The sequence below is a fragment of the Cheilinus undulatus genome, linkage group 15, assembly GCF_018320785.1.
Source record: "Cheilinus undulatus linkage group 15, ASM1832078v1, whole genome shotgun sequence".
Taxonomy (NCBI): domain Eukaryota; kingdom Metazoa; phylum Chordata; class Actinopteri; order Labriformes; family Labridae; genus Cheilinus; species Cheilinus undulatus.
Window position 1 is genome coordinate 24,082,561 of NC_054879.1, and position 20,672 is coordinate 24,103,232.

General features: G+C 40.6%; 1 protein-coding gene across 3 annotated transcripts in view; it reads left to right on the top strand.

Moving 5' to 3' along the window:
- ankrd44 (ankyrin repeat domain 44) overlaps positions 1-20,672 on the top strand; it is a 55,696-nt gene that overhangs the window by 20,203 nt on the left and 14,821 nt on the right. For 2 of the 3 annotated variants that reach the window (XM_041806739.1, XM_041806742.1), the window contains exons 3-13: positions 2,536-2,614; positions 4,522-4,592; positions 6,388-6,588; positions 6,994-7,081; positions 9,487-9,629; positions 9,793-10,005; positions 10,269-10,347; positions 10,424-10,538; positions 10,639-10,721; positions 16,779-16,887; positions 17,476-17,544. In XM_041806739.1, the coding sequence (XP_041662673.1) occupies positions 2,536-2,614; positions 4,522-4,592; positions 6,388-6,588; positions 6,994-7,081; positions 9,487-9,629; positions 9,793-10,005; positions 10,269-10,347; positions 10,424-10,538; positions 10,639-10,721; positions 16,779-16,887; positions 17,476-17,544 (1,250 nt within the window). The remainder of the gene's footprint in view (positions 1-2,535; positions 2,615-4,521; positions 4,593-6,387; positions 6,589-6,993; positions 7,082-9,486; positions 9,630-9,792; positions 10,006-10,268; positions 10,348-10,423; positions 10,539-10,638; positions 10,722-16,778; positions 16,888-17,475; positions 17,545-20,672) is intronic. The other variant, XM_041806740.1, reaches the window with a different exon arrangement.

The window sequence follows — 20,672 nt, forward strand, 5'->3', positions numbered from 1 at the left end:
GCTTCTCATTGAGCTGGGGCTAAAAATTCTAATTTTCTTCGTTTTTTGATCATGAAATTTTACTTTTGCCACATTAGGTTCATTTTTAAACCATAATAAATGCATATTGGTGTCATGAATTACTAATAAACAGTATTTGCTCTGAAAAACCAATATGGGTTGAGTCTGAATAGAAACTGAAACTCGACTGATTGTCCATCCCTAGTAAATACCTAAAACCCATGTATAGGTCTCCTTGCATCCTTCACTTACAAGGTTTCCTCACGTCTAAGCTCCTTCCAGTGAAGAATTGAAAGAAAGATGCACAGAAGAGAAACATGGATGGAGGAGGCTGATTGACCGTATGAGGAATCTTTTGCTTAATAGCTTAAGTGTGAGCAACATCATTACTTTTGATGAGCTGCACGACTGATTCACCCCAAACCCTGCCGTACAGATGTTCAGGAATCCCCATATGGAGCTTTTTATTTCTTTCACCTTTTGTTCTTTGCCTCCATTTACTGATTCAGAAATTTAAACAGAATCTGTAAAAACAGATTTGTCAAACACAGAAGTGTTTTCTTAAAAAGCATCTGAACTCAAACCAGCCTGTCAGAAAAATCAAACCAAGCTCAGCGTCACTCTCCTGCTTCTGCCTTCACTTCCTGTTGCAGTCAGCACCCAAGGGAGAAAAGTGGAGGTCAGGAGTCAGTGGAGCCAAAGTTCAGAGTGTGTTTTTATTTACATCCTGTGTGTGTGTGTGTGTTTATAAAGGTTCAGAACATGTGTGTGTAAGAGAGAGATCAGGATGAGAGCAGGCTCCCTCTCTCTGCTAGATTCCCAGTTGAGTTTGCGATGACGCTTAAGGAGGATTCACCACATCACAGTCCTCTGTCTTAGGGCTGTTTGCTGTCCAGCCTGCTGTCACATGGACGTATGTGTGTGGTTGTGTGAGAGATGACTCAGGAGAACAATGGTGTTTGTGTGTGGACAGTGACAGCTGCTGTCACTGATCCTCAGCTCGTCCTCTGTTCGCTCACAGAGGAATCCTCAGACAGAGATATGAGTTAAGCAGGCAAGAGGAGTGTCACAGGACTGGACTGTTAAGTAATGATAATCAAACATAGATACATAGATATCCTTACAGCTATCTCAATCCAACAACACCTGCAGCACATAAAAATGGATGGAATGAGAATTTAAAAAGGTATAGAGAATGATGTTTATAAGATGTAGAAAATTAACATGTTGTAACAAGGAGGTTTTTGATATCTATACGAATTAAAATGTTACCGTTCCTATAGTGGAAAGCATCAAGCAGGAATAGCACACATTCCTGCTCTTCCTCTGCTAATAAAGAAAACCTAAGGCAGGGAGAGAAGCAGCAAAACACCCAGAGCAGGCATCAGGATGATACTGATGAGTCAGAGGGAGAATGAAGGAGGAGCTTGGGCGGAGGAGGGTTGCAAGAATGGCTTGCAGAGAAAGCAGCAGAGCATAGCTAAGCAAAGGCAGCATGAGATCAGCTGATCTTAATTATGGCAGCACTAACACACTAACGCTATACACTTGATAACTTATATTTAGAGGCTGTTTTAGGTAGCCTTAGGTCTAAATCGATTAAAACAATTCTGAAAATGTATTTACAGTAATATATTAAATTACTGTAGAATAGTGTGCTAATCTACTACTACTACTACTACTACTACTACTACTACTACTACTACTACTACTAATACTTGGGTAGCGATTTCATAGTATTGTGATTTTAAACATTTTGCGATACAGTGAGTACTGTGATATATTATGATCTATACCATTTTTTCAGCCATTTAGCTGATGTAGCATTAGTCTTGCCCTCATGTTTGTCGTATTTCCGCAGTGTTTTATTTTCATGTAGCACTTCTTGCAAACCTCATATGTCATGTCCATCTCATTCGTGCCCTGCTTGCATTCCTAATGTCATACCCCTGGTGCTGCCATGTTTGTTGTACTAAGTTTCTCCTGCTCTATGACCATCACCTCTGCCGACCTCACTGGACAAACAATTGTCCAAACAATTTATTTTATTTTTCCATTATCATTAGACTTCGGTTCATATTAGCCATTAATTTGAAAAAATTGATACTTGGTGGATGAGCCGATACGATATATCACCAGACAAAATATCAGGATACTATGCTGTATCATTTTTTTTCTCCCACCCCTAATATCTACTCTGTATTTAAGGTCATATGTTGAAACCTTGAAGTAGAAATCTGAGGTACTTGGTTGCTTGTGCTTTTTCCATCCTCTACTCCATCACATTTGTTTAACATCTTTATGGATCAAACATTTTGCATGTAAAGCTTAAGAAGAGTATATTGGATAAATGTTATTATGATTATTTTGACTTCCACATAGGTGTTGGTTTGAGATTGTCTTAATAAACTTTTCCTCATGCTGCAGAGTACATTCCCTTACCTCAAAAAATAGGATTAACTCCTTAAATTCTGAATCTCTCTTTACATTGCCAACATAATAATCTTGAACTAACTGTGTGTCTTCCCCCCTCAGGACACAGAGAAGCGTACTCCACTGCATGCAGCAGCCTTTCTGGGCGATGCAGAGATCACCGAGCTCCTCATCCTCTCTGGTAAAACATCTAAACTGGTTTCTCTTTGCAGTTCTCCTTTTTTATGTGATTTTATGATTTTTTATGAGTTATGAACCATTTATATTAAGTTTCCAGATTCTGAGAGGATTTTTTTCATATGTACCATTTATTGATTTAGCCATGCAATAATTTATTACCTCAGAGCTTCTTGTGGTAGAGAAAAATGCTTTAAAGATTCCTGGTTACAAACCAAAGACTGCATTAGAAGGCCTTTTACTTACTTAGATTTAGGAATGATACTTTGTTTGATTATTTGGGAACAGTCCTGTTCAAATTGACCTACTTTATCAAATAAACCATACTTAAAGCACAGATTTTAGCAGTGCAAATGTGAGGCTATCTGATGTGCAAATATTTACTTATTGACAGCAGTGCCTGTTTTCTAGGATCAGTTATATGGAACAAGAAAACCTGGAAAATGTCTTCTTCATTGTTGTTACTTTTACTATTGATTAGGACTGAAGTCTTGTACTGTTTTAAATTATAGAAAATTGATGGTAAACTTCTGCAAACTGCCAGAGTTGCACAAATGTTTTTTGGTATTGGACCGTTGCAAACATATTTGTTTAACTAAGATGGTGTTTAGGAGTTTGCCTAATTTTTTTTCTAATGGATTTCATACTTGCCTATCTTGTCAAAAAGATGATTTTTTTTAAAGCTTTTGTGCAATTCAAACTATCTATCTATAAAATACCATCTACAGTGCTTTCTGACGTATTCAGATCCTCTTCACTTTTTCAGTTTTGTAATGTTGCAGCCTGATGCTACAGGTGTTTAAATTCATATTAATCCCATAAATCTACTCTCATTACTGAGGTCCTGAGCGCCGTGGAACAGATTTTCGTTGAAGATCTTTCGATACTTTGCTTTACTCAGCTTCCCCTCAACCCTGACCCGTCTCCCAGTCAGTGATGCTGAAAACACCCCTACAACATGATGCTGCCACCACCATGCTTCACTGTTGGGATGGTATTGGGCAGGTGATAAGCAGTCCTTTTGACATTAAGTTTAGAATTGAAACCAAATAGTTAAATCTTGGTTTCATCAGACCTGTTTATCTTGTTTTCTCACAGTCTGAAGGTCCTTCAGGGAATTTTTCGCCAACTCTAAGCAGTCTTTCATGAGTTTTACACCGAGGAGAGGCTTTTGTCTAGTCACTGTCATAAAGCCTAGATTGGTGGAGGTTTGCAATGATGGTTGTCCTTCTGGAACTTTGTCCCATCTCCACACAGGATCTCTGGAGCTCAGTCAGAGTGCTTAGTTACTGCTTAGTTATTCTGGGCGACCAGGTCTTGGTAGAGTCCTGGTTGTGCCAATCTTCTTCAGTTCACAAATTCTGTGCTCTTGGGAACCTTCAGTGCAGCAGAAATGTTTTTGTAGCCTTCCCTAGACCTGTACCTGTCAACAATCCTGTCTTTGAGCTCTGCAGGCAGAGCTCCGCCTTTGACCTCATGTCTTGGTTTTTGCTCTGATATGCATAGTCACCTTTGAGGCTTTCTATAGAGAGGTGTGGTCCTTTCCAAATTATGTCCAATCAATTTAATCTAGCACAGGTGGACTCTAATCAAGGTGTAGAAACATTTCAGCAAAGATCAGGAGAAATAGGAACCTGAGCTACATTGTGATGTTGCAACGGGTTTGATAGTGATTTTTCAGTTTTCTATTTTTAATAAATTTACAAAAAAAAATCTAAAATTCTTTTTTCACTTCATCATGGGGAGTACTGGGTGTAAATAAATGAGAATAAAAATGATTTTTTATTGCTGTAGCAGCAGCTGCAACATAACAAACTTGAAAAAGAGAAGAGGGTCTGAATACTTTATAATTGAACGGCATGTATGATATATGTTTTTCTCATCTCTTTCTGCTCCCTCTTTTCTCTGCAGGGGCTCGGGTCAACGCCAAAGACAACATGTGGCTCACCCCTCTTCATCGCGCTGTGGCATCACGGAGCGAGGTGAACACGAACATCCATGCACATATATATGCCAGTCCTTCTTTCCCCTCCACAGCAGCAGCTCTCCCACAGATTCTCACTGTAACTCGAGTGTCAAAGAGCTCATCGGCACCTCGCTGTGTTTACTGGCAACACACTCACTCATCAGTCTCAGCCTCTCCCAGCCCCAGTCTGTTCTCGACTTGACGTTGTGTAAATGTGGGTCAAACATTTCATCGGCCACATCATCACTTTTACTGCCAGAACAGGTAACACTGCATGGCTGCAGGAGGAATTTCAGTGCCGCCCATGAGTCACTGTGTTGAAGGAATAATTTAAAGGTGTGTAGTTGTGACTGAATGACATGTGCAGAGTCGTAACTGTAGTTCTTATTTACTTTGTTCATTCATTATTTTAATCTCACACACAGTTAGCTTTTTATTACAGCAGCAGAACATGATTGTGTTTTGTGATTTACTTTATCTGATGAGATAGCATCTTAACCCCCCCGTCAGAGCCTACAGGAGGATACTGAGGTGGTTAAAGGGTGCAGCACTGATTAAGGCAGGGCTGCCTGTAGTAGAATAGAGACTGAAACTCTTGTGGGCTTAAATAGACTGCAGATTAGGAGGATGTTCATCCGGGGACAGAATAATGCTGCATGTCAAGAGTTTTTGTAACCTTGTAAAATCGCAGATGAATTTGCCAGACTCTATGTTTGTCATCAGGCAAAAACATCTGGAAAAGCTCCAGTCCACACCATTTGTGTGTGAACAGCACGCTGTTCAGACCAATTAGCATTATTTGAGGAGAACAAGGCGTTAGCTATGGGCGGGGGTTTAGTTATACTAGCTTGTTGCTATGGCAACCTCTAGTGAGGTGATTAGCTCGGATATAGCTACAACATAACCGCAATTTTATCAGAACTAGACCATGCTTCTGTGTGAAAACAAAAAGTGAAACAACACTCAAAGCTTTTCATGATTTGAAAGATGTTTTTGCTCCTCTGCTGACCTGCTTCAGCATGAGTTTGTGATCATTAAGAGGCAGCTTTTATTTGTTGTGTGAGTGGTTGTATACAATGGATACTAGTGGATGGATTGACTCTGGTAGTTTTGTGAGAACATAACATTTCTTTATTCATACAAGAAAAATGAGCAACACTGAAAGCTTTTAATGAAGGAAAAAATGTTTCTGCTCTTCTGCATGGGTTTGCGATCATTAGGGGTGGGGTCTGCTGGTATATCCTTGTGCTGCAGTAGCTTTTATCTTGAATGTAGCTGTAGGAAAGTGGCAGTTTAATCTGAACTGGACCACATTTTTCTTTGAAACAAGAACTAAGAGCCACACCGAAAGCTTGTTTTGGCAGAGAAAACATTGTTGCACATTCCCAATTGACCTTGGTATGGATTTATTAACCGAGGAGCTCCCCCATTCACAACTACAGCGGTGGTCTGTTCAGGAGAAATGCATTCCTACATTTTTTGAAAAGTCCTGCACTTCCCAAATGCTTTCTATGGGAGCTTTCCCAGATGAATGTGAAATATATCTATGCAATAGATATGACACAGTATATCTGATGTGTCAGGTTAATACTTTTGGACTTTTCATGTCTTTAATCAGACTGAGGACAGTCGCTAGAGTTGGAAACAGGGATGATGGAGAGGGGGAGAAACATGTGAAAGGAGCCCGAGGCGGGACTTTAACTCAGGCTGGCTGGGAAACAAGGGTGCAAAGAGGCTTTAAATGGTCCCTTTATTTCAAACATCACATTTTTATTTCTGTTTTAATAAAAACTCTGTGTTTCTTTCTCTAGGAGGCGGTGCGAGTTCTGATCCGCCACTCTGCTGACGTGAACGCTCGGGACAAGAACTGGCAGACGCCACTTCATGTCGCTGCAGCCAACAATGCGCTGCGATGTGCCGAGGTCATCATCCCTCTACTGAGCAGCGTTAATGTGTCGGACCGCGGTGGACGCACCGCTCTGCATCACGCCGCCCTTAACGGCCACACAGAGGTACTGCAGCCACTCAGATTGATCAGAAATTCTCAGTGTGCCTCCTTCTTCAATGTTTTCAGTGATAACCAGGCGCTGACGTAACGTGCTTTCAGAGGAAACAGGTGGGAGAGTGCAGCTGTGTCACTGCTGTTGTGAAGTGGGCTGCTCTTTTTCAAACATGGACTCATTCATAAATAGGATGGATCTAAAATTAACAATGAGAGGCAGCAGAGAGGAGGCCTTCTTCTATTTCTACTGCTCCTTGCTGAGTGTTTATGCAACAGCTGAGAGAGCGATGTGTTTACGCTGCCATTATATAAAGAAAATCGCCCACACAAACACATACCGGCCCTGCTGCACACATATAAACACAGATTTTTGTCTCTGATATTACCCTCTGATTTCCCCCTCTGTGTTTGTCAGATGGTGAACCTCCTCCTCGCTAAAGGAGCAAACATCAACGCCTTCGATAAGAAGGATGGCCGGGCGCTGCACTGGGCCGCTTTCATGGGTGAGAAACAAAGGGTGTTTGTTAAAGACTCATCACGCCTTTTTTCTTGGAAGTAAATGGCTGTAGGTGCATGGAAAAATGAATCATATTAAGAACTGAGGGATGTTCTCATTAAGGCTTGAGCTGTGTGGGATTTCTTTTTGTGTTTTTACAGCCAGAACAAAACAAAGTGGGTGATTTTATACAGCGATGAAGGCAGAAAAGACTTGAAATTAATGCATAAAAACAGCAAGGGAAGCAGGGAGCTTTAAACAAGAAGCTTTTTGTAACTAAAAAGGATTAAAACATTTTTTTTATGGTTGTTAAAGAATTGTGACAAAGCTTCCAATGTCCCATGGGGATGCATTTTTACAGTTGTTAGATTATAAACTTATAAACTAAAATTTTTGGACCAGAGAAAATCACTGGAGAATTTAATGAAGAGTAAAGCCACACAAATGATATGGAGGTAAGACACAGTGGTGGAAAAGTATTTGGATCTTTTGCTGAAGTGAAAGTAGAAATCCTATCATGGAATAATAATCTGTTATAAATAAAAGTCCTTCAGTTAAAGGCTGACTGGATTCAATTGTCTGGCAATGTTGAAAACAAATAGAATGCTGCAGAGATTACATATTTTTGCTGGCCAACCTGGTAGTTAGCATTGCACAGTTTTAATCAACAAACGTCCATGACTATGCAGAGCTTGTTTGCAGTTGATGTCATGTCATAGTGAAGAACTCCAGATAGGCGGCAGGAAGTGATATCTGGGTAGAGAAGTTCTATTAAAATGCCAACTTTTTGCACTGTTTTCAGCTGTGCCAACCATTCAAATCTGGGAGAATGTCACTATTTTTGAGTCCCAAAAATAGTGTCATTTTCAGACAAAAACATTTAAAATGCTTCCAAAAAACTGCAGCAGACGTGAATTAAAAGCCTCCATCTAAAATCTGTTAGTCTTGGTATGGTGCAATTAACCCTGATCTCATGTGTGTTTTCACAGTCGATGTCCATACAGCCTCACTCTTTGCGATGAGGCATCTGGCAATTTGTAAAATCTGAATCATTTTGCTCTGTAATAAGAGCCGGTCTTTTGGCTCCCAGATGGCTTTTCATTTGGTACCAGATTGTTTTTTATGAGTATGTTATGTTGAATAATGACAAAAATGGAAGAAAGGAATTTGTCTGTCAATCAGGAGCCAGCTCCTGTCATTCATATTGAAGAGTTGGCTTGTTCGTGAACAACATATCATTACAAGGTTGCTTACTCTATAATTTTAATTTGTGTCATAGTACATATGCATTTTGGTTAAAAGCATATTTCAGGCAGGAACACTCTCTTCATACATTTTATCATTTTATTGCAAAGTGGATCTACGGCTTTACTAGTTGGAGAAGTTAATGCTCTGAAGATGCTCCCAGGGTTAGTCGAGCAGCATGCTTTGACTTTACAAGGAGGGCATAGCTAGAAACCCCCATATGGATGGATACATTTATGACAATTTGTAATGAATACAATGAAATTAGTTCAGAAGCAACTAATCCCAGATTTTTTAAAATAGAAGAAATTAATCAGTAGTACCATGAAACTGAATATGAAGGTGAAATAAGCTTAATGCTACAAAGGAGGCGGCTGGGGTGGAGGAGATGGAGTTTCGTCAGCTGCAGCAGTGTGGTGCATCAACATTAATGCAAACAGAGATTAGTGAGAAGTACTCCATGATTAAATGTCTGTGTTGACAGAAAGAGCTGCGATTGGCTGTGGGAGCTAGGAGGAAATAATTGGGATCAGCTGGCCATCAGCTGATCATTTCCATTTCCTGCATGAAATAATGCAAAGCTTCGATTATGGCATAATGAAGGAGAAAAGTTGTAAAAGTTGCAGAGCTTACCTTTTAGCTCAGTACAAGACTTTTCTAGTCTTGTTTCCCCTTTATCTTGCCAGACTCATAGTAGGAGGTCTGCAGGACTAAATTATTTGTGATATATGTGGCCTCCATGCCAGGTAGAACTTTCTGATGATAACTGCAGCGTGCAGGTCTACATAAAGCTTTAACTTTCCTCCATTCCCATTGATTCCTAACCACTTTTTAAACTTCTTGTGGAGCGCAGATGGTTGAGTGGTTTAAGGCGCTACGAATGTACGCAGGCGGCCCGGGTTCGAATCTTGGGCCTGTGGCCCTTTGCCCCATGTCTCTCCCCACTCTCTTCCCTGTTTCCAAGTCTATCCACTGTCCTTCCTCTATCAAATAAAGGCATGAAAAGGCCCAAAAATAAATCTTGAAAAAAAAAAAAAAAACTTCTTGTGTCTCTTAACTTCCTGTGCTTTTCCACTTCAATTTGTTCTATTGTTTTATAAACAACTTTCAGCTGAACACTGTAACCATTGACCATTTTTTTGGTGTGCTCTTGTGTGCCCCCTGTAGGCCATCTGGATGTGGTGTGTCTGCTGGTGAGTCAGGGAGCAGAGATCAGCTGTAAGGACAAACGGGGGTACACTCCCCTCCACACGGCAGCCTCCAGTGGACAGATCGCTGTGGTCAAACACCTGCTGAACTTGGCTGTGGAGGTCAGAGGACAACAATCATAGATGAACAGACTTGCACTCTGAACACAATCCTCCAGTTTACACACACAAAAGCACTCCTGTTCTCATTGTTTCACTTCAACAACACCCTCGCTCACCTCTCTCTGACCATGACAACACCTCTTTGTGCGATTCTTCCCAACAGATTGATGAGTCTAACGGGTTCGGGAACACGGCGCTCCACTTGGCGTGTTTTAACGGTCAGGACGCCGTCGTCAGCGAGCTGATTGATTATGGTGCCAATGTCAGCCAGCCCAACAACAAGGGCTTTACCCCTCTGCACTTTGCTGCTGCTTCCACACACGGAGCGCTGTGTCTGGAGTTCTTGGTCAATAACGGGGCTGACGTCAACGTTCAGGTAAACTTACACAGTTGGGGGAGAATGATATATACATATTGATTTAAACAACTAACACTTACAAAATTGTTCCTTTATTGGCATTTGTAGGCAGCAGAGATGCTTAGTGCCCTAAAAATCAGTCAGTAGAGATTTCCCCTAATGTTTGCATGCGAAGTGGAAAACTGTTTAATATTCACATCCATCCATCCATTATCTCTACTGCTCAGTACCATTCAGGTCTGGATTTATAGTGATTAAAGGTCTGTTTAATGTCTCTTCAGAGTCGTGATGGAAAGAGTCCACTCCACATGACGGCCGTTCACGGACGCTTCACTCGCTCTCAGACCCTCATCCAAAACGGTGAGACCTCTTTATTCTTGTTTTTTTGTCCTGGTATCTCATAAACCACTCTTACTTATTTATTATTTGAACTCAGGTGGTGAGATTGACAGTGTTGACAAAGATGGAAACACCCCTCTCCACATAGCTGCCCGTTATGGTCATGAACTCCTCATCAACACACTCATCACCAGTGGAGCTGACTGCACGAGGTTTGTGTGTTTAAATTCAATCTATGATGAATCTTACTTTGGCAGCGCTATCGAGGAACTAAAAGAGACGATTGTTTCCTCTCTGCATCTTTCTCTGCAGACGAGGAGTCCACGGCATGTTCCCTCTCCACCTGGCTGCCTTGAGTGCTCACTCTGACTGCTGCCGGAAGCTTCTGTCCTCAGGTAGCACACATCATTTACCCTCAATTGCTATTACTCCCGCTGCAGTGCTTAATATAATGTAATCTGTTGCAAAGTTTCAGGCACACATAACTAGAGCAAATGCAGACTAAATCCTTGGTTCTCAACTGGTGGGTTAGGACCCAACACTTGGTCGCAGATGTGAGCTTGAAAAAAGTATGGGGCAAAGAGTATGATGTGCTTTTATTTTGAAGGGCATATCTATTTGTTTAGTTTAATTTCTTGTCCCATCTCAGGTAAAGTTGCTCTTCTCACATCTCAAACTACAAGACAGGGCCTTTGCTGACTTTGGTTCCAAAGGAGGAATCCAGTCTAAAATCGCCCCGATTACCTTGCCATTATGTTGACTACTAGAGGAAATACATGCTTTTATTTAGCAGTTAAACAAGTATGCTCTAACCTACAGCATGCCCTTAAGGCAAGTGATGTGAGCACATGTCATCAATAAAATGAGCTGGATTAAATTGATTTCTGTTGAAGTATCCAGACAGACTGTGAGCGATGCTGCAGGACGTGGTGCATTGTTTTTGGTCCATTGCCCCATTCCTGTTTTCCTCTGTCATTAGCATTGACATGGACAAGGAATAAGGAAAGAGGGAGATAACAAGTCACCAGGAGTGCCTGAAAGGAAGATATTTCCGCTTTCCTCTTTTAGCTGAGCTTGTTTGCTTGTTTCACAGAGTGGGGATAGTTGTGCACTAAAGATATCATTATCTGTGTTTGACATGTGCTGTATACTGTTTGCTTTCGAGATGCCATGGATGCTGCCGATGAATCTGTGTCTATATCTGACACTTGCATGCTGTTATGAAGTAAATAAAACTTAAACCAGAGTGCAGTTTTAGAAAAGGACAGGAAGGAAACAGTTATTGAATTATAGATCAAGGTTTACTCTGCTGTAGAGCTGCTGCTTCTTTACATGGACGGGTAGCAGTTGAGGTAGTTTGGAGATCTGATTAGGATGCTTCCTGGTCGCCTCCCTTTGGAGGTCTTTCAGGCATTTCTAACCAGGAGGAGACCTAGAGGACCTAGAACTCACTGGAGGGATTTAAGTCCTATTTGGTTTGGGATCACCTCAGGATCGCTCAGAGGAATTTTGAAAATGTTGGTAGGGAGAAGGATGTCTGGGCTGACTTGCTCAACCTGCTGCAACCATGACCCGACCTTGAATAAGCAGAAAAAATTGATAGCTTGAAGAATTTGTGAAAGTATTTATCAAAATGGACATATAAAAAGTCACTTCTGCTACATGTTAGATAAATTGGCTTTGGCAAGCCCAAATCAACTAATAAAGTGATGTTTTTAAAGAGGTAGTGAACACTTGAACAATTTTTTTTAACTGTACACTGAGGTGTCTGACTGAACTATGATAAAACACATCAATGTTGGTGTTATTTCTGAATTTTGCACCAAAATGATAAAAATGTGGATTTTATGACTTTTGATTAGCTCAAACGGACATCTGCCTTGATAAATCTTTTCTGAAAAGGTAGGGCTTATGTGACGTAGAAACCGACCATCGGTGGGTTTCTATGTCACAAACTCTATATAAAAGGTAGAGCGTTACCACCTCTAACTGACTTTACCATTCAGAGACCACTCCCATCCTCTCCTGCCTGCACCCGCACTGTCTCGGCTCTGAGAGCTCCGGCTATAGTAACGCCGCTGCTGGAGCTAATGGACTGAACAGGTAGTGCTCAGAACCACCACGGTCCACCACGACACTATAGCCTGCATCAGGGGGACTCCAGATGGGAAAACTCCTCCACTTTAAAAGATCGCTATGAAGCAGCAGTGCTGTGGAACTCTGTCTGTGTCTCTCTCTGACAAGGGGACATCACTGTCACTCCTCCCTCATCTGGAAAGCCCCGTCCTTTTCCCTCCCTCCTCCCAGAACCAAACTGTTGACTTTCTGGGCATTTTTGAATTACGGAGGTGGGCAGAGTTAGCTCTGAGCTGGGGGTTCACTTACACTTTAAATTTAGATACAGTCTTACTGATGTTCTTGTCGGCTGCATGTGGATTTCTGCTGAGTCACTCTTTTCTGCAAAAAGCCTAGCTTGTTTTCTTTCTCTCATCGGTGAATTCCTCCACCAGCAAACATATTTGGCCCTGTTCAAATTCAAGTCACAATGTTCGAGCAGTAGAAAAAGGTCTCTCTGCGTATAATTACTCAGTGATGGGACACGTCTCCCTCCAGCTGTGTTTTCTGCTGAATCTTTAAAATCAACACCGGTAGCTTATCTCTTGTTTACATCTAAAAAAGTTTCCTTGTTGCTTCTGGCCATGAAAAAACCTACTTATTTCCACTCATCCTTGATATTTTTGTTGGTTTCCTGGAGAGGATTTACCAATTACAGAAGAGAGCGGTTTATTAAACAAATGTGAAGTAGGAAAGATGGAAAAGACAACAATCCTCTCTGGCTCCAGATCTCTTTAGATGGTTTAAAAAAAGGGGTCCTGCTCTTGTGTCTGCAGGCGTGGAGCGGGATGAGTCTGTGCTCCTCATGTGGGTCTGCTGAGTTTCTCTAGTGCAACAACAAAGAAGTCATTTACATGTGTTTGAGTTTCTGTGCAGCTGCAGCCTTGTGGACGCTCAGAGCACGCTTGTTTGCAGCCCGAGCTTTTCTCATTTGTTGCATTAAATCAGCAGCTGAAAGTCCCTTTAAATCAAGACTGAAGAAAGGAAAAGGTCTGGCTATTTGTTGGGACAAAAGGTTATTAAGACGACAGTCTTAGAACAGATTCAGGCGGGAGATGTTTATGTGCAGCAAGCCCCTAAAAACAAAAGATTGAGTGGGTCTGTTTATCTTATTTAAGATCATGTTTAGTTTTTCAATGGTCTCTTCTTTTAAGTATTTTAAAATTTGATTATTGAATTTGATAAAACAGCCCATTATTTTCCAGTCTTTCTGCCTCATCCTGCGCTGGAATTTGCTAAACTTAATCAATAAAAATCCAGTTATGAACAATGAACAGTAGGTTTCTGTTGGCCAGTGAATTCCCTGAATTCCTGAAAGAGAAAAGCCTCATTCTAGGCTTATTACTTATCTGAAGTTCCTGCAAGTGTTAAAACATTATATCACAACAATTAAGATGAGAAACTAGTAATTTGTGTAATAAAAAGGGAACAGAACTCTGTTTTCCGTCTTCCTGATGTGCTTATATTTTGTTTCTATGTCCTCTGCATTTGAATAAACATCACAGGTTTGGTTTTGTCAGGATTAAAAACCAACTTTAACTCACACCGAACATCCTGTACGGCATCAAAAGCTTCCTGTCCTATTGGAAACAGAGAGCAAGGCAGTACATGACCATGTCATCAGCAAATAAATGAACATTTGCATTTGGTACATTCTGACTGATAACGTTGATATGAAGTGTAAATAACAGCAGTATCACTGCTGGTGGTGCAGTTCTTCAGTAATCCCTGAGAGTAGGCGTGCTATCGGTCTGAGTAACTGTAGTGGGTGGCTGGATGCAGTGCTCCCCTCTGAAACTGCAGAAAAACAGAATTGGAAAATACATCTGTTGTGTGATGAACCAGCCGTTAACTCTTAGTTTGGCACCAGCATGTCATTCTAATTCAAGAATCACATTTGGTCCCTCAAAACTGTTCTAGTAAAAAAAAGCTAAAAAATAATGTAAAAAAATAGAAAGAAAGAAATTTAATGAACTGTTGATTAACGAGCTAAATCCCAATGATTGATAATGAAGCTACAATTTTAACCAAATAAGCATAACAATGTGGTGTGCCTTGATTATTAATAATGATTCATTATCATCATATAAATGTTTAATAGTAATCCATGTTAAAATAAAAAAAAAAAAAACAGGTAGTATTTATTAGAGTCACCTTTGGCTGCAATCGCAACACTGAGTCTGTGTGGGTAGGTCTCAATCAGGCTTGCAAGTCTGGACTAAGTAATTTTACTCCATTCCTTTTTGCTAAACTGCTAAAGCTCTGTCAGGTTTCATGGGGATTGGGCCTGAACGGCTCTTTTTAAGTCCAGCCACGAATTCTCTATTGGATTGAGATCTGGAGTTTGACGTGGCCACTCTAGAAAATTCACTTTGTTCTCTTTAAACCATTTCTGTGTAGCTTTCTCTGTATGCTTCAGGTCATTGTCTTACTGGAAAATAAATCTTCTCCCAATCAGTAGTTCTCTTGCAGACTAAATAATAAGGATGTCCCTAAGCGTCTGTTTCCATATTCTGCTAAACGATCATTTAATTTTCCTTTAACCGACTAGTCTAAAAAGGAGAAAATCCTTAGAAAACAGACAAATTCCTCACAGGGTCATATTGTCAGCAGGTGTGACATTGGCCTGATATACTCACTACAGCAAGGCTAACATTACAAGCTAGCGCCGCCAGCCTTCGTTCCTCTTTGCAGATTAATATCGTGCTTTGAGATGTGGCCTCTTTTCACTTCGGGTGGAAGTTATACGTGGGTTCAACCCCAGACAGCCTACATACAACTTTATTTTCACTAACTTGTTTAAAAAACTGTGATACTGCGCTGCTACTACACGCTAACTGCTGACCCACTGCTGAGCTTCTCATGTTTACATCCGAGAGGTGCCAGACAGGAAGGCAGCAGCCATTAACTGAAGCTACAGCAGTCTCTAGTGGTGGGAGGTTTATTACTTTTTAAAAGAGCATTTTAGACTGGGATTTCAAGCCCGTGTTCATGAAAATGATGGGCAATTTGTTTAACCGCCTCATATATCCCACGCTGGATGCTAACTGTTTAAGCGATTAACCACGCACATCCCTACTGAATAAGATTGTCCTCCAGAGTTTTCTGATATTTTGCTGCATTCATTTTACCCCTTGCCTTTACAAGCAGCTGGCTGCTGAGAAGCATCCCCACAGCTGATTCTGCCACCACCATGCTTCACGGTGATGATGGTGTGTTTGTGGTGTTGTGCAGTGTTTGGTGTCTTGTCTGATGGCTCAAAAGCTCGATTTTGGTCTCATCAGACCAAAGAACTTTCTTCTTGGTCATGGAGTCTCCCACATGCCTTTTGGTGAACTCTAGTCCAGATGTAATCGGAGTTCTCTTCAACAGTGGCTTTCTCTCTGCCACTCTCCCATAAAGCTTTGACTGATGAAGAACCCAGGCAACAGTTGTGTGCAGAGTCTCTCCCATCTCAGCTGCTGAAGCTTGTAACTTCTTCAGAGTAGACTTCTTGGTTGCCTCTCTCACTAGTCTCCTCCTTGCATGGTCACTCAGTTTGTGAAGAAGGCCTGATCAAGGCACATTTACACAGGTGCCATATTCCTTCATTTCTTAATGATGGATTTAACTGAAGTCTGGGGGATGTTCAGAGCCTTGGAAGTGTGTTTGTGTCCAGCCACTGACTTAAACTTTTCAATAACCTTTTCTGAGTTGCTTGAAGTGTTCTTTTGTCTTCATGGTGTAATGGTAGCCATGAATACTAATTAACTAGTGACTAGACCTTCCAGACACAGATGTCTTTATGCTAGAATCAAGTGCATCCCTTCCTTTTGTCTTCATGGTGTAATGGTTGCCAGAAATACAGATGACGCACATGCACACCAATCATTACACTTGGAAACATTCCTAAATTTCTGTCATCATAACTCTTGTATTTTCATTTTACTTTTATTTTAAGTTTTATATAAGTGTTTAATATTGCATGACCTTGGGATAAAGTTGTATTTCACTACCTGTGTTTGTTTCACATGAAGATCTTGACTTTTTTAAATTGATCTACGTGTTATTGCAGACAAATCCTTCTTGAAGCCTTGCTGCTTGCAGTTCTTTCTCTATCCTCTGTCGATCTTAATGTCTCATTTATGATAACTCTGTTTTTACGTTGTTAGCTCTTTCTGTGTTAACACGTAGCTTTATGTGTTCACCTGTGCATGCACCCTCACCTAACCTCTGTCCTCACCTGTCACACTTACACTTGTCTTTCTCCCTTCCTGTCTCTGTCTCTCTCTCTTTTCTCTCTGCTGCTGCTGTGTCTTGTCTGGCCTCCCTCCGTCTCCCTGCGCTGCCCTCTTCAGGTCGGAGGTTTAGCATAATGTGTAACGACTCGGTCCTGTCTGCAGGCTTCCAGATCGACACGCCAGACAGTCTGGGGAGGACGTGTCTGCATGCTGCTGCTGCTGGAGGGTGAGCCCCAACATTATGAATAACACATACATCTTAGCAAGAAAAAGGATGAATCTTACCCGTTAAAGCATCTCTGAGCCCTTATATTTGTAGTTTTGGACACCTTTTCAACTTGCAAACTCTGAAAACAGGCAGCAAACACAAACTTAATCTAAATCCTTTAATTTTGGAGGTGGAGCAGGAATTAAGGTCACCAAAGTCTTGGTCATAATCTCTGAGTGAACAACAGAACATAGCATGCACAATCAGGGTAAGGAGGATTAATACATCAGGAGGTTTGGGCCATTGTCCTCTTTTCACCTTTATTTAAAACCTGAGCTTTTATTAAAAACCTGTGGGATAATTCTCCTGCTCATTCTTCTAATGATGTTCCCCACACACCTGCAGAAAACATCTTAAATCTGCAAACCAGGAATGCATGACAATACGTCCCTCATTACAAAACCAGAAGGATTTTTCTATTATTGTGTTGTCAGATAACTTAAGCTAAATTTAGTGATATTATTTTTTTATCTAGGACAAACAAGTACATATTTCATGGTCTAAGTAGGAAATTTTTCTGAGCTAAATCTCCCTGCCTCTCTGCAGAAATGTGGAGTGTGTGAAGTTGCTCCTGAGCAGTGGAGGAGATCACAACAGGAGGGATAACTGCGGCAGGTAAGAGCTCCATCCTGTCTGATTTTGAGTCTTGATCGCCTACTTTTAAGAAGGCTGCTTGGTTGACCTAACTGGACTGTAAAACTGCGGGAGATCTACAAAAACAATAAAGAAAATCTTAAAATTGGTTCTTAAACTGACAGGAAGATATGGAGACCAGGAAGAACAGACTTGCAGAGGCATAAGCCGTGGTTTCTAAAAAGGGGAAAACTCTTTATTCATGCTGCACCATGTTTTTGGTGACCCAGTCAACAAATGATCAACAGCATGTGTTGTGAACTACCCTTTCATACTTAGTACTGTAATAATAGTTCTTTTGCTCCCATACATTCATCCGCTAGTGCTTGGCTTTAGGTAGTAAATTATGGAATTATGGTGAGGCGAGAGAGGGGATAGAAAGTAGCCACCAGCTCTGTTCACAGAGAACAGCAAAGTCTAACTACCCCTCTCTACATCTGATTGGCCTAACAGATTCCCTGATATTCTCAGCCAACCAACCAACAAAAGCAATACAAGTACCTGCAAATTAGAGGCAGAATAAGATGAGTGATGCCTTCAATATCAAGGAAATACTGAACTCCTGTCTCAGCATAAGATCAGAGAAAAATGATTCTATAGGTCTTAATGTGTTCACATCTTTATAATTGAACCTGTAGTTTAAGTTGAACTTTTATCATGCTGAGGTGTGTGAAGCAATAACTGACTAACATTTCCTGATGTGACCAAAAAAGTACTCAAACAAAATAACAACTACAGACTTTTATCGTGAAGAACTTGTCGGCGGTTGCGTTTATCCTTAATTTAACCTGCTTTGACAGCAAGTTTAAATAGCTGCAGAGTTTACAGCTGCTTCTCTCGCTTCGTTCAATGACACAGCACACTTCTTTGACACAGCAACTGCACTGCTTTGGCTCAGAGAACTCCAGCTTTAGTAACGCCTCTGCTGGAGGCAGGTAGTGCTCAGAATCACCACGCTCCACCACCATACTAGAGTCTGCTTTAGGGGACTCTGGAGGGGAAAACTCCACCTCAAAACATCACTCTGAGGCAGCAATGCTGCGGAGCTCTGTCTGTGTCACTCTCTGGCAAGGGGACGTCCCTGTCACCCCTGCCTCATCTGGAAAACCCAATCCTTTTCCCCTCCCTCCTCTCAGTACCAAACTGCTAACTTTCTGTGTATTTTTTTGATTACTGAAGTGGGCGGAGTTAGCTCTGAGCTGGGGGTTCACTTACACTTTAAGCTCTCTATATGAACTGCTGCTGCTCTCGTCTAGAAACAAACAGAGTCGATACAGTGCAGAACTCAACATGTGTTACGGCCCCAGACAGGTCAACAGAGACGCTTTGCAGTGTTAGCACACTTGCTATAGTGCTGCTTAAATACATCATCATTGGTAGCATCAGTTATGCCTCGTGTGTGCACTGCACACAATGCATTCAATCCATTCTATTTTAGATATTTTACCGGTGATGGTACTGATACCTCTTCACGGCCTGGGCACCCCACTATTCTATGGAAACTAGAAACCAAAAACATAAGAGGGCTTTGTGTACTGGCACTACACCACTGCAGACAGGACTTTGCTAAGAGTCATATCAGGAATTTAACAACATCAAAATATTTTTTTCTTTACTCTGGCGTTTTCTATCACAGTTAAGCATTCAAACAAAGTACAAGATAAGTCAAAATTGGCATGTAACATTACTCAAAAGTAGATTTTAGTGACTATGATTTTGCAGTTGAGAATAAAGTTCAAATCATACAAAATACCCATTAGGGTAATTCAACATAAATTAAGAGATAGCCCGTTTTACAACACAATCAATAAAGTCTGTTATGCACCTTTAATTAAACTTTTAAAACTGCTCATAAATACTACTCTTTGCTTTTTAGATGTTTTGGATTTTGAAGATTATTTTTTAAAATTAAGGACAAAAACTGGACAGTTTTATGACCAATTTTATTCAAGTTTTGCACTAATGTTCACTCTGATTTAAGGATTAATTACATTTATCCTGGAGGTCAAAGGTCAAGGCAAAAGTCATTACCAGCCCTTCTACTCGGAATCTTCACCAGACAGCAGTTGTAGTTTGTCAGGAAAATAACTTTCTGTTGCATCTCTAACTAGGAAATATCTAAAGAAAGTATTAGTAATGACATTGAATTAAAGCTTTGATTCTCAGGGACAAAGTTCCAAAGACTTTAGCTCAAGTTTTGGGGTTGGTAGGGTGTATTTATGTGTGTAAATGAGTGTAGGAAGATTAGACAGGGTATGTGTCCTTAATTATTCCAGACAAATATTCACTGTCATTTTAATTAGTCCTACACGACTAGCTGGTATGTTAGACACCACACCTGTTGATATAAATCCTCTGATGAACTGATGTCAGTGACAGGTCTGGTTGTTTTATTCTCTTTCTAAAGTCCTTGATGTTTTAAGAATAATAGGGTTAACATTCAGACAAAGACTTTGTCCTTTGGTTTCAATCAAAGCTGTAACACTTTCGTTTAAACTCCTTTTATGTTAAAACACAACAGAACCTCAGTGTAAAAAAGGAAAACGGATAAACTGGAACAACTTGACTGGAAACACTGAACACATCTGGACAAGTTTCTCTGCAAACATCTCTTTTGTTTTTACAACAGATGGGCCTGAAAAATTCCTTAAAAAGCCTCTAAGAAATGTGAGAGTAGAATACTAGAATATGAAAATAGAGGCACCTGTAGGAAGAATAAAGGCACATGTGGGTGTGGTAGAAACCTGTTAAGGCTAAGAAGAAAACCACGCCCAAAAGACATAAAAAGGTAAAGCAGAACCGTTGTTTACTCCCTCTGCAGTCCGATGACTAAATGCTCCTTAGGTTTTTATGTTTTATATCTCTGACAGTGTTTTTTTTTAAATCCTTATAGATCCTTTATCATCCTTTATTAATTTGTCAACCTAATTTATTCCAGCATTTTTTTGTCATGTTTTGTATTTTATCTTACACATATTGTTGCTGTCCCTGCCACTGTGTTTTATCTGTTTTTATGTACATGCTGCTCCAAACCAATTTCTCCCTGAGGGATTAATTAAGTTTTTGAATTGAATCAAAACAACTGAAACATGAGTTTTAACAAAGTATTC